General features: G+C 43.8%; 1 protein-coding gene across 7 annotated transcripts in view; it reads right to left on the bottom strand.

Moving 5' to 3' along the window:
- ANKS6 (ankyrin repeat and sterile alpha motif domain containing 6) overlaps positions 1-12,549 on the bottom strand; it is a 38,342-nt gene extending 25,793 nt beyond the window's left edge. For 5 of the 7 annotated variants that reach the window (XR_007908604.1, XR_007908605.1, XM_051812701.1 and 2 more), the window contains exons 1-5: positions 12,062-12,548; positions 8,150-8,649; positions 5,817-5,861; positions 2,267-2,471; positions 81-187 (exon numbers count right to left, since the gene is read on the bottom strand). Coding sequence is in view for 5 of the 7 variants with exons in the window: in XM_051812701.1 (XP_051668661.1) it covers positions 81-187; positions 2,267-2,471; positions 5,817-5,861; positions 8,150-8,649; positions 12,062-12,417 (1,213 nt within the window). In the remaining 2 variants the exon portion in view is untranslated. Of the gene's footprint in view, positions 1-80; positions 188-2,266; positions 2,472-5,816; positions 5,862-8,149; positions 8,650-11,716; positions 12,009-12,061 lie in introns of those variants that run through there. The other 2 variants (XM_051812699.1, XM_051812704.1) reach the window with 2 other exon arrangements.
- Between the last annotated feature and the right edge of the window lie 336 nt (positions 12,550-12,885).

Raw genomic sequence — 12,885 nt, 5'->3', positions numbered from 1 at the left:
TTTCATGTATTTTCTAGATTGGAAAGGAAGTTTGTTTGTTTATGTTGTACATTTCCCCAGAGCTTTTTGAAATAGCATACCTGGATCATTCAGCAGCATTATGAGGTCAAAAGCCGTGTATCCATTTTTTGCACGAAGATTGACGTCCGCTCCTTGATTTAACAAATACTTTACAACGTTTTTGTTTCTTTAAGGGAATAAAAAAAAGGTGTTGATCACTTAAAAAATAAATAAATAAAATAGAAGCACCCAATATTCCATGTTCAACCTTTTATAACATTGCTCCTCAATTAGAGATGTTTTACCTTTTCTGCAACTAATCTAGTGTAAAATTTATTCACAAGCTCTTTAGAAGCTCCCATGATTCCCTTGTGGGTAACTGTTTTACTCACTACAAATCACATTAATCGACATGCAGAAAGTCAGCCTTAAAAACCTAATTTGAATAGCCAGTTTTTTAAACTGATCCTTTGGAACTGACTGGAATTTGTTGCCAAATACCCAATGAAGGGCCATTAATGCCTAGGGCACAAAAGCAGATGAAAAGACAAAGGTCAGCTCAGTAGTCGTCATATGCCATCACTAGGACTTCAACTCGACCTCACATTCACAGCTTGCATATTAAGAAATTGCACACAGAAAAGCCAAATTGACTGAAGATAATTATAAACTTCAAACAGTACTTCACTTAATTACAGATATAAATTATATAATTAGAAAGCACATTATCACTTCCTTGAGGTGTTTAAAATGCAAAAACAATCAGCATTAAATGTCAACCAACACAAACACCTTCCAACAAAAGCTCCTAAAAGGCAGCTGCATAAAAGACACTCACCACCTCAGCTCCATTAGCCCCTCTCCCCTCTCATACACCTGAATAAATAAGCAGGACTTGCCTCCTGAGTTAAAAACAATACTTTAATTCTGCCTACAAAATAATTGAACAGACAACAAAGCTATGAAAAAATATATTTAATACAAAACTTCTCTTGAGCAGCAACTGACCTTGTATTAAAACAAACTCTGACATGCATAAACAATACAAAGCAAAAACATACTCAAGCAGCAATAGTGACTGCAAATTCTAACACTGAAGGCTGACAAACAGATCTCAGTATCTCCAGAGCATCACTTATCATACACACAAAGTTTTCACTGCTGAACTCGCTCCAGACAAAAATCAACCCAAAATGGAGGAGGACTGTTACTCCTCTAATAAAAATTCTGCTTATCCTAAGCACAGCTCCTCTGCATACTTCCCATTACTTCTCTTCCTTAAAACTGTATCATCCCTCCATCCTGCTTTCCAGTCCTGAACCTTGAGGGCACACAGAGATACAATCCTTTAGTGCCCCGGCTCACAAAGAACTTGTCTGCTCCCTCCTTCAAGCCTGAGACCCTCGACACCACTGATGTTCCTCAGGAAGGGTTAGCTGAGGTTCTGTGGAAGTTAAAGATTTCCAGATGTTACGAAAATTTGCAACTGGTCCATGCCAAGAGAAAAGGCTAAGATTATGCAAAGTACAGAATTACAAGGCTAAGTATTTTTTTATGCACATGAGGTGTTCCAGCCAAACTGGGGCACCCCAAATGTGGCTTTACACACAGGACTCTTCTACCCTTCAACTGTACACCAACACTCACACTCCCAATTGCTCATCACAGTAAAACTGTATTCAGACAGTGCCAAGTGTATAACAGAGATCATACGTGAAGTACCAGCCAGGCAAATTTCTGGGGTCTGACTCTTAAGTGTCTACCTACATTTATAAAGGAGCTTTAGAGAAAATGACAGTTTGGTTGCATTTCTGAAAACTCCATGAAAACTAAAGGCTGAATAAGGAAACACAGCAATGGTTTAAGACTGGAAAATATGGCACATGGAAGGGTGATTGCCTTGAATTTTCACAGCTTGATGTGGCTTACAACCCTGGCAGGGTGATACTATCTTTCACAATGCTGAAAAACATCAAAGGATGGAAACTGAAATCTGCACCAAAGCTCCTGGAGCACTATGTTCTCAGCATTTATTTAGCAAGCTTCAAGTTCCCAAATGTTTCACTCATTCTGAAGTCCAAACATCATTCAGGTCTGAAAAGCTGAGGACAGTGCATAAGTCACAGAAAACTGAGGTCACAAGTCTCTCAATTTCTTGTAAGACCCCTCTGCTTCCACAGTCAGTATCAAAAAGGTTTTTTTCTATTGGGATGCAAGAAGGATTAAACTTCTTTACTGCTAGACCCAAAGACAGTACATATCTTACCCATGGTATGTGGCCTGCATCAGTGCTGTCCAGCCATGAACATTATCCTGTTTATCAACATCAGCATTTTTCTCAACAAGTAGCTGAACAAGGGGTAGCTGTCCAGTTACAGCTGCAATCATTAATGGAGATGCACCGTCAACATTGGTAATATTGACCTGACTTGGGTCTTCATCAACAATCTCTTTAACCAGCTGGAAGTTTCCTGCAAAACAGGCATAAAACATAATCTACATGGGCAACAGAGAACTGCTCAGCCACTGAATTATTAAGTATTTTGATTTGCTGACACTGCTCTACATCTAGTGGAATTAAAACAGAAAAAAATAAAGTACTAGAGCAACTGCAACACTAAAGCTAAAAATCTGTACTGATCTTTGGTCTTTTAGTTAATTAGTACATCTTTTCAGCCTACATAAAATTGTGGCATAAGCACGGGACACTGTATTTTCCTGATTTTCCCTACCTGTACACTCACAGTGCAACTCCATTAGAAGAAGTATTTTCTGAAATGAACGACTAAGCTGGGAAGCTGTACAAACTGCAAACCACATGTGAAGACACAAATAGGGAATATTTCTATTAAATTGTGCTAAGATGGTGTTGTGCAAGGAAAACTGATGACTCCAAGATCCCTGTTCCATTTCCACAGGCTGAAATCACAGAAAGCAACAATTTTATAATCAGACTAAGTGGGTAGAAAGGTACTCTAAAAGGTGCTGGACGAGGCCATGCCTTGCCTTAAGCAGGTAGAAAAATGCTTTGCTTCACACTAACCCATAAGTTCCTCTAACAGAAGTAGTTCACTGATTCAAAAAACCTCTACTGATAGAATTCCACAACCTTCCAAGGAGTTAATCTACTCCAGCGCTCAACTTCCTTATATTCAGAATGATTTTTTAAAGTTCTGCCTCCAGTATTTGAACTAAATCTCCAATGCAAAACATCCCTACTCCCTGCTCAAGAGTAATGCATCGTTTGACATCTTTCTAGTTTTTTCAAAGTGAAATTAATGTTCCAGTTTCCAAGTATAAGGGCTGCTAGTCACTTGAGTTCCTGTCTAGATTAGGAAAAGCAGTACAAAATATGTTACTGAATATATTTCAACAAGGTTGTGTTTTTTTCTAAACTTAAATTAGGAGTAAGCACTTTAAAAAAATATATGAAGTAGTCAGGGTTATCTTAAAGAGCTTAAGCTCACCCACCTCCGTTATTTTTTTGATGATATATGGCAAGTAAAAGCAGGGAAGTTAAAGGAAAGAAAAGCTCTCTGACTGTACGTACCACCATAGGAACAGAGGCAGGAATAAGCAAATCATAACTGTCGTGCAAATGAAAAAAGTCTCACCTTTTGTAGTGGGTTTCTGTGGCTGGGTTTTGGTAGCAGGGGGGGCTACAGAGGTGGCTTCTGTTAGAAGCTGCTAGAAGCTTCCCCTGTCTGGTGGAGCCAATGCCAGTCTACAGGATAGACTTCCTGCCGCTGGCCAAGGCCAAGCCAATCAGGAGTAATGTCTTTGTGATAATGTATTTAAGAGCAGAAAGCTACTGCGCAGAGAGAATTCCAGCCAGGGAAGAGCGGAGTGAGAACATAGGAACAACAATTTAGACACCAAGGTCAGTGCAGAAGGAGGGGCAGGAGGTGCTCCAGGCACTGGAGCTGAGGCCCCTGCAGCCCGTGGTAAAGACCATGATGGAGGCTGTCCCTCTGCAGCCCATGGAGGACCATCGGGGTGCAGAGACCGTGAGGAGGTTGTGACCTCATGGGAGGCCTAAGATGGAGCAGGGTCCTGCCAGAGACCTCCAGCCTGTGGAGAAAGGAGCCCACGCTGGAGTGGGCTTTTCCCTGGTAGGACTTGTGGCCCCTGTGGGGGACCCACATCGGTACAGCTCATTCATGAAGGACTGTACCCCATGGAGAAGTGATCCACGGGACAGCAGTTTATGAAAACTGTTGCCTGTGGGATGGACTCATGCCAGAAAGGTCCATCAAGGACTGTCTCCCATGGGAGGGACCCCATGGGAGCAGGGAAGGACTCCTGTCCCTGAGCAGCATCAGAAACAACAACTGAACAAAACTCCCTTTCCCTGCTTCCCTGCACCGCTGGGAGGGAGGAAAGAGAACATGGAAAGAAGGAGGTATTGGAGGTGAGGAAATGAAGATTGAAAGTAGAGCACCAAATTCAGCATTCTTTCTGACTTTATAAGCAGATACAGACTTTTGTGAACTATTGAAGAATATGCATTTTGGATTTTATGTTGTGTTTCAATGTTGTGTTTTGTTTTATGTTGTGTTTGTTGTACAATTCCCCATATACTGTACCTCTAATGCTGGAAAGTTCCACTCTCCCTCACGGCCCTATACCCTGTCCCCCCACTGGTTAATTTCTACTGCATTGCAGTGGTTTCCATATTTAGTTGCGTTTTCTTGTTAATTTGCATGCACTGCCCTTACCCTTCCCTAATTCCGCCCACCTTCCAGCATGTTCTCGCCTTACGATATGTAAGGCAGGAGCCATTCTGAAGTCCACCTTCAGTTCCAGAAATCAGTTCAATTTAATAAAGTTCCTTGACCATTTCGCATCTGAACCCTTGGAGTGTGTAGTCCCTCATTTCCTGAGTGAACTGCGGCAAGGAGGGGTGGGGGGAAGGTGTTTTTAAGATTATTTCACTTCTCAGTCTTTTGCTCTGATCCTGTTAGTAACAAATTTAAGTAATATTCCTACTTTGAATCTGTTTTGTTCATGAAGGTAATCAGTAAGAGACCTCTCCCAGCTCTTATCTCTACTCATGAATCCTTAGCGGGGGTTTTTTCTCTCCTCTGTTCAGCTGCAGAGGGAAGTGAGAGAGTGGCTTTAGTGGGTACTTGGCATTTGGTCAGGGTCAACCCACTACACCTTTATACAGATGGAAAACTGCTTCACGGCATGGGCTGCCTTCAACTCAATCACAGGCGTGTACATTTTCCTTGGAAAGTCAGTCAGAATTCCAGACAAACCCTGCAGGCACTTGAATGCACTCACTAGAACTAACATCCAACAACAACACTCAGCTGATTTGTTGGAATGGGAATGATACAAAAGCACAGAACTAAGTTTTTGTGTCCCAATTTGGTAAAAGGAGCAGGTGGCTTTTTTAATACAGACCCACATCACAGACTTTGTTAAACAGAAACCCTGGAACCTACAGAGACTCCAGAATTTACTTTGAACCCTGGCCTGGACAACCCATAACCTAGTGAGTTGCTTTTTTTAACAGTGCTGGCAAAAAAAAAAACCCAAACAGACAGAGTATGCTGACAGTATTCATGCGGCCCTTCCTCTAGTATTGCTTCTGACCCAGTACCAATATTTGTAAATCTCAGTAATCACAGGGGTACAAGAGGGGAACCTGAACTCTCTAAAAATCTAACAGACCTGAGGCTTTCCCAGGAAGATGTTTTGGTAGCCTACACCTGACGAGAAGAAACAGAAGTCTGTTTCCCGTGTTAGGAAACAAACATGCTCAAAAGTTACAACAATTAGACATGGTGGAAGAATTGTTCAGTACTTACCCAGTTTCAAAGCATGAAAGACATCAGGTTGCTTCTTTTCTGTATCTGGAAGGAATATAAATATTTCTATTAGCAATCAATAAAAAAGCAATAATTTCTAGTAATTTTTTTTATAGTAAAAACTACTAAAAATTACATAAAAGTACTATAAAACATATGTTTAGACATACATTTAATAATAACAAAGAAACCACTGACAACAACTTTATCCCCTTTGGGAAGAGTAACTCACCTGTACGGTTCTCTTCGCAGAGCTAAAGCTACAAACCATAATACAGCACCAGCACAGGTTTTTCAAATTCCATTCTCTATCAGGAAATTGTATTTGGTAACTCTACTGTTTCCTGCCTGGAAGACTAAAATATCCATTAAAGAACCACAGTATGGTTCTGTGGTCAGGTGTAATCCTCTGTACGATAGTGAACACTCAAATAGTACAGGATTATTTTGCAAGGTGTTTTAGAAGCTGTCCCAGTTTCATTTCCTCTTGAGTATTGCTGGGTTAATTTGTGAAAAATAACAGTGACAGTTTACCTACACATCTTGTTATTTGTGCGTCAATAGATATCTTTCTGCTCCCAGATTGCCATTCCCATTAATAAGAACTGCAATTATTACAAATTGTAATATTTTGAGTGAAGGATCATTCCTCTGACATTCTATTCTCCTTGCTTTAACAGCCTTCTTCGGTATACTTTAAGTGGTGTGACCACAGAAGGTTTTTCAAGATTCATCAACCCAACTCTATCTGCACATACATCCTGTACATCCATGTGTATATTCATATATATTCATGTCTATTCCTCAAGGGACTGGTCATGAGCAAACATCTACAGTCAACCAGTTCTGCCTGGCAGTGTGGCTGTATGAAAGCCTTAGAGCTCCAGCTTAACTCAGGAGTCAACACCTGACTAACACCTTCCCTGAAGCAGACACAAATGTCTGATTTTTGTCCTTACTTCTTCAAATACATAGGAAGCCTGACCTGCAGGAATGGTACCAAATGTAAATAAAAATTAACAGTTCTGGGGATTGTGGACGTGTCTACGTGGCAGTGCAATATAGACACAAATAGGTAAGATTTAAGTAAGCCTATTTAGGTATCACAGGTGGCATAGAGTTTAAAGTGGACTATCCTACCCTGCAGAGTTTCTGCCACCATGGCTGGATGGGTGGTAGCATCTACAAAAGGATCTTTTTAGAGCCAGACATATCCTTAGATTTTATAGGAAGCACTCCAAAGCTGGAAAATCCAAATATAGCTCTTCCAAATCCTCTTGCTGAGCACCTCTCAGCACTGGTCTGTATCACAAAGCATAAATATCTTGAAAAGTGTCTCAAAAACAGCCACATACAGAATAAGGTCTCAGTCTCTGAAATGACTTACTGACGTTCAAATGTCCTACACAATGTTCAAATCAAACTGATTAATTAAGTATTCCCCGCTCCTCCAAGGATCAGAGAAGTAGGGGACATGCCAACCTGCTATTCATCCACATTGATACTCAGTTTTCTTAGAATACGCAGTCCACTTTCAAAGGACTTGGAGTAGGTTTCATATTTAGAGTGGTAGAAGAAAACATCCGGTTTTCTGTGTGTCACAGGCCTTGTATGCAATACCCAGTGAAGACAACCCAAGAACAAGTTTTAGAGAGGCATTTAACCTTGATTGCAACTGTTAGAGATTGCACAGTCTATTAAGTCACTTCAGCTCAAAGCTTCACCATAGTATATTATTTCCTGTTTAAATTCCTCTAACCTTAAACTCACAGTTTTTTAATTTTGCAACCACATAAAAAGGCCCTCCACTATTTGACCTTCTGTCTTTAACATGGACACTTTATTAACCTCACTTCTTAATCACTTCATCATGAAACTAGACAGATTGAACTCTTCAGTCTTTCCTGACAAGTACGTTTGCTAGATTCTCTATCTTTTAGGTTTTCATTGAGTCTGCAACATCGTTTCTTTGATATCCTATTCTGGTTTTTATGCCACTTCTTCATGTCATTTCAAATAGGCCTTTATAATTTTCCTCCTAAATGAGTACCTGGATCATGTGCTTTAAAAGTAAAAAGTATGTTTCATATAATTCTTATGTTTCACATGATTCTTATTGCAAGACAGTAATCTCACCCTGCTAATGTGGAAAAAAATCTGTTGATGTTGGGTGCTCGTACCTCACCTGAAGTAGGTGTACCTACTCCGATATAGTCAAAATAGTCTAGTTACAAACTATAAAGAACATCATGCACATACACAATGAGACTTTCCATTTCTAAATACACAATCAAAACTGCAAGAAAGTGAAACAAAAAAATAACACTCCATACCTGCCTGAGGTCTGATCGTTGTGAGAGATTCCAAGTAGTCCTTCATGTCTTTGTGTTTGAAGCCAACAGAGATTTCAAAAGGTGTTTTATGTAGTACATTCAGGTGATCAGGATTGGCACCTTTCTCCATGAGCTGCTGTGCCAAGCTCACCTTTCCACTAACAGCTGCCAGCATTAAAGGACTCCAGCCCATCGTCTTCACAGTGTAATTACAATCAGCTCCCCAGTCTAGTAACAGATGTACCACTGCCTCATGTCCATGCTGAGCAGCTGCCATTAATGGAGTGATATCGGGAAGGTCGTCTCTGCTGCTGTTAAGTACATTTGTGCCAAAATGGTCGTAATTGTCTACGAAAGCTCCAGATTCCAGCAACAACTTCACCATGCTGACGTGGCCACCTCTGGAGGCCATTGTGAGGACACTGGCTCCTAACTTATTCTGTGCATTGAGATCAGCACCATTTTCCAGCAAGATGTGGGCCACACTTAGATGTCCAAACCTTGAGAGAAAGAGAAAGGGAGGAGAATTAACACCTTGGATGGCCAAAACCAACATACTCTGAACTCAGAAAATTCTGTCATCGAATTGGTCTGTTGACTAATACACTATGAAGGATCATACACACAACACTGAACATGACAGTGATCACCTCATTGGAGGAGAGCAATTGTCAGCTGAGGACTGTAAACTAAACCATTCCACATATACCAGTGACCACGCCCATAAAGCAGACCCTTATTTAAGAGGATGGTCTGGTTAAAGCAGCAACCTGCCAGCCTCATTTTCAGCTGCATGGTATCAACTCATAACTAACATGAACCAGAAGATCACTTTCATTTTATTTCTAGGGCTGTATCACATTCAAGAATCAAAGCCAATTTGTTTCCAGAGATCTTAATTAAGTATCCTCATTACTACTGAACTAGTAGAGTAAAAACTGCAAAGAGTCAGTGCAAAATAAAAAAAAGAAAAATGGCCATTTTATGAACTGGATAGCTAGTCTTTTATATTTGCATTATCCCCTGTTTTCCAGTTGTGAACCATCAATTAACACCCACAATGAAAGAAGACACGAATGTGCCTGTTAAGCTCAGATGAACAGCCAGTGGCCACAGCTGTTGTAGAGTAACCTGAACTTTACTCAACACCAAGGGGATCAGAGAGAGAAATGGCTCTATTAGAAGAGTGGGACAACTGTCTGTGTGAATGGCCTTCCCTACAACAATCAATGGAAAATATTCTGCTTCTAAGTCAACCAGACCAGCATGGGGGAAGTGTTTATACAGTTCAGCCCAACACAGAGCACCAAAACTGAGCAACCAACAAAACGAATTTTGAAGAGAGTAAGGCACTTGAGCTGGGCTTGGCTTCCAGTTACATATTCCTCCCTGGTAATTGGGGATACCCAGTGTGTGAGTTGACACAGACAGGCAGCTATAACCACCACAAATTTGCAGCTAAAATGAAAAAGGTAAATTAATTTCTGTTAAATTGTGAACCAGGGGATCCACAAAGCAACACACAGGCAGAGGTAAGCAATCAGAGACACATGCATCATCATCAGTCCGTGCTAGAGGATCACTGGCCTGCTGTTCACACAGGCTTATCAAGAGTTAGTCCCAGCTGGAAGGTCTCTTGGGAGATTTACAATCTTGCTGGACAGTCTTCTGATTTTTAACCCATTCCTCCCAACACCCAGCATTGTGATGGTGAGCCTACAGGGACTGGTAATGGCTGTGTGCTGTTTGTCTTCTGGTTTGACTGTCTATTGTGCAATTGCTATGTCAGGCTTGTGCTACAGTTTCAGGAGACTGCTGTATCACTGGGCTAAATCAAAACCCTATGTAACATCCAGTATGTTCCAATAAAGAAAGCTGGAATGAAATCATTAAACCCTCCTTGTGTAGAATATCTACAAGAACTTGGTCAGAGTACTGAACTCAGACACCACTTTTATCAGTAACCAAGCTTTGATACGACTTGATTATCAGAGGCTCTGGTAGTTTGTCAGTAAGCAAAAGACAATCGTGCAAGCCATACACCCAACCAGCTAGGTAACCATGAGGAAAAGGAAAACCTTTACTGTTCCTCAGCTGAGGAACCCCACATTTTAATAAACATAATACTTTGACAAGATGTGCGCCTTGTGCTCTTGTTGCAGACATTATGCATAACTGTATGTTTGTGCAGTGCTTGTAACACAATCCAACTTCAACACTAAAAGCAGTCTTTGTACACTGCAGCAGAGTAAATGTTAGTTGAGGAATTCCTGAATAATGCTACTAACCACTAAAAGCAAACGTGAGACCAAATGTCCTTAGTTTCCTTTCAGAAAGTACACAGTTGCAGGAGGAAGCCTCCAGGGCCTGCATAGTCACAAGGTCTATCCTGGTAGTCTTCACTGCATCACCTCAGCAGAGCCTGCAACCCCTGTACACATGATTAATTTTATGCACATATGCTATCTCCTGGGCAATTTCAATAGGACTAACGACAGCCAGAAAATTAAACACTACATAGTCTCAAACTTACCTTGGTATAAACACTATGTTTCCTTTTTGGTTATCCAAAAAGAAAAAAGAAACATGCTCTTCTACTTTATGCTTTCTGCACAGGTTTCAATAATACATACAATACTTTTCAAGTGTCAGCAAGTAACTTCTTGAAATCAGTGAGAGGGCTATAGTGATTTGACTTTATTGTTATTACAGAATGAGCGTATGGTTTTCATTAAGGGGAAAAAATCTAAGACTGTTTCTGCAACTATTTTTCCTTTTTTTTTAACCTTCATAAAATAACAAAATTGTTGAACCTTGTCTTCCTTGTTCTTGCTGGGGAACCAGCTGTGTGACTCATTCTTTGGGAACTTTCTATGGCCGTTAATTGAAAAGAGAAATGTTGACTTTGAAACAGATTCTTTTCTTTCAAGTATTCAAACGCTATGAAACTGAAAAAAAAAAAAGACCAAAACACAAAAAAACATTTCTCCTCTCAATTAAGCATTCAGTCATTGTAGCAAAGCACTGCCCTCCAACCCCGCAAAACATGCCTGTGAGCCCAAAGCATACTTGTACGTGTAAAGATAAGCACCAATACCAGCATGAGCAACTCGAGGACCTCCCATAGTCTAGCAGTGGGTTACAGAAAGTACAGCATCACCCATGCAGAAAACAACACAGTTTTGTTATTAAAAACTCTCAGCAATGATTTTCCATATCCTCCAGCGAGCCATTTAGGAACACATGGGAAAGCCAAGGGAAATTAATTGTGTCTGTTTGCTTCAGTATGTTTTATGTCAGACGTGACTTTTCAACAAGTAGGTAAGACACATACATACCCCCCCCCAAAAAAAAATAAAAATTAAGTAACGGTACGTGCGTATCCTATTGTCACAGAAGGAAAGAGGGGAGCAGTGTTTTCACGTTCGGGTTACCTTTGACTGCAATTCTGCGCTGGCTTTATTCAAGAAATAGCGTTCACTGCTTCGATCACCACAAAAGATAAAAACCTAATGCCCCAGACCAACACCTACCCAAATCTACACCAGACAACCCCTCCTCACCCACCCCCAGGGACGGGAACAGGTGACGGCTCGCTCCCCCGACATAACGCCGGGATACCCCGGCCACGACCGACCGCAGCCTCCAACATGGCGCCCGCCCGCTCTCCCACACGCCTGACCCGCCTGGAGCTCCCCAGCGCTCCCGGGCGCCCTCTCCTGGCCCGGGGACCGGGATTAGAAGGGCAGGGGAGTCGAGCGCCCGCGGCAGCCCTGGGGCGGAGAAGGGAGGGAGGGCCGCCGAGGCTGAGCCTTCCCCGCCCCGGCGCTGCCGCCGACTAGGCCGGTGCCCCGCGGCGAGGCGGGATAGCGGCCGGACAGCCGCTCTCGTCCCGCTCCCCCCCTCCCGTACCTGGCCGCTTGCATGAGGGGGCTCCATCCGTAGTGGTTCCTGCTCTGTACCGAGGCGCCCTTCCGCAGCAGGAACCGCACTAGCTGCTCGTGCCCGCCCGCCGCGGCGAACTGCAGCCCCGTGTTCCCGGCCTCGTCCGTGCAGTCCACGGGCACGGCAGGGCTCGGCGGGGCCGCCGCTTCTCCGCGGGGCTCCGCCGCCGCCTCCTCGGGGCCGCAGGAGGAGGAGGCCGCCAGGTCGGCGGTGCCGCCGCCGCCGGCGGGCAGCCCCAAGAGGCGCCGGGCGGTCTCGCAGTCGCCCTGCTCGCAGGCGCGGAGGAAGAGCTGGACCTGGGGGGGCACCCCGCTCTCCCCCATGGGCAGCGCCGCCGGGCCCCGCGCAACTCAGCCGCCCGCCACCGCCTCCCCGCCAGCGGCTCGGCGGCCGCCGGGAAGGCACCGGGAGGAGGGGACTCCGCCGGCGGGAGGAGGCCGGCCCAGGGCGGCCGCTGCGCCCCGGCCGCGCTTCGCAGGGCGGGAAGGGGGCGCCGCGCTGGGCCGCGCTCCGCGGAGCCGGCGGGGGGCTTCCCTACCTGGCCGGGGCCTCGGCGCCTCCCCTGCCCAGCCGGCAGTGCCGCCCCGCCTCGCCCAGCTCCTGGCCCAGGGGGCTTCTGTCATCTGGGCTGCAGACGTTTTCCACGCCGTGACTGACTCACACAAATAAGTGTATCCGCCCGGGGTCATGGCAGCAAGCCTTCGAACTACGGAGCTTATTCGCTCTCGCCTGACACAGTAATCCCTTTTCTTTGCTTCACAACGTGACTTCTACAGCTTGGCACGGTCCCT

Source organism: Manacus candei, unplaced genomic scaffold (genome assembly GCF_025592945.1).
Source record: "Manacus candei isolate 608988 ecotype Guabito, Panama unplaced genomic scaffold, ASM2559294v1 h1tg000088l, whole genome shotgun sequence".
In the NCBI taxonomy this organism is placed as follows: Eukaryota; Metazoa; Chordata; class Aves; order Passeriformes; family Pipridae; genus Manacus; species Manacus candei.
Note: the sequence above shows the minus strand (reverse complement) of the source record. Positions and strands in the feature narration are given on the sequence as shown.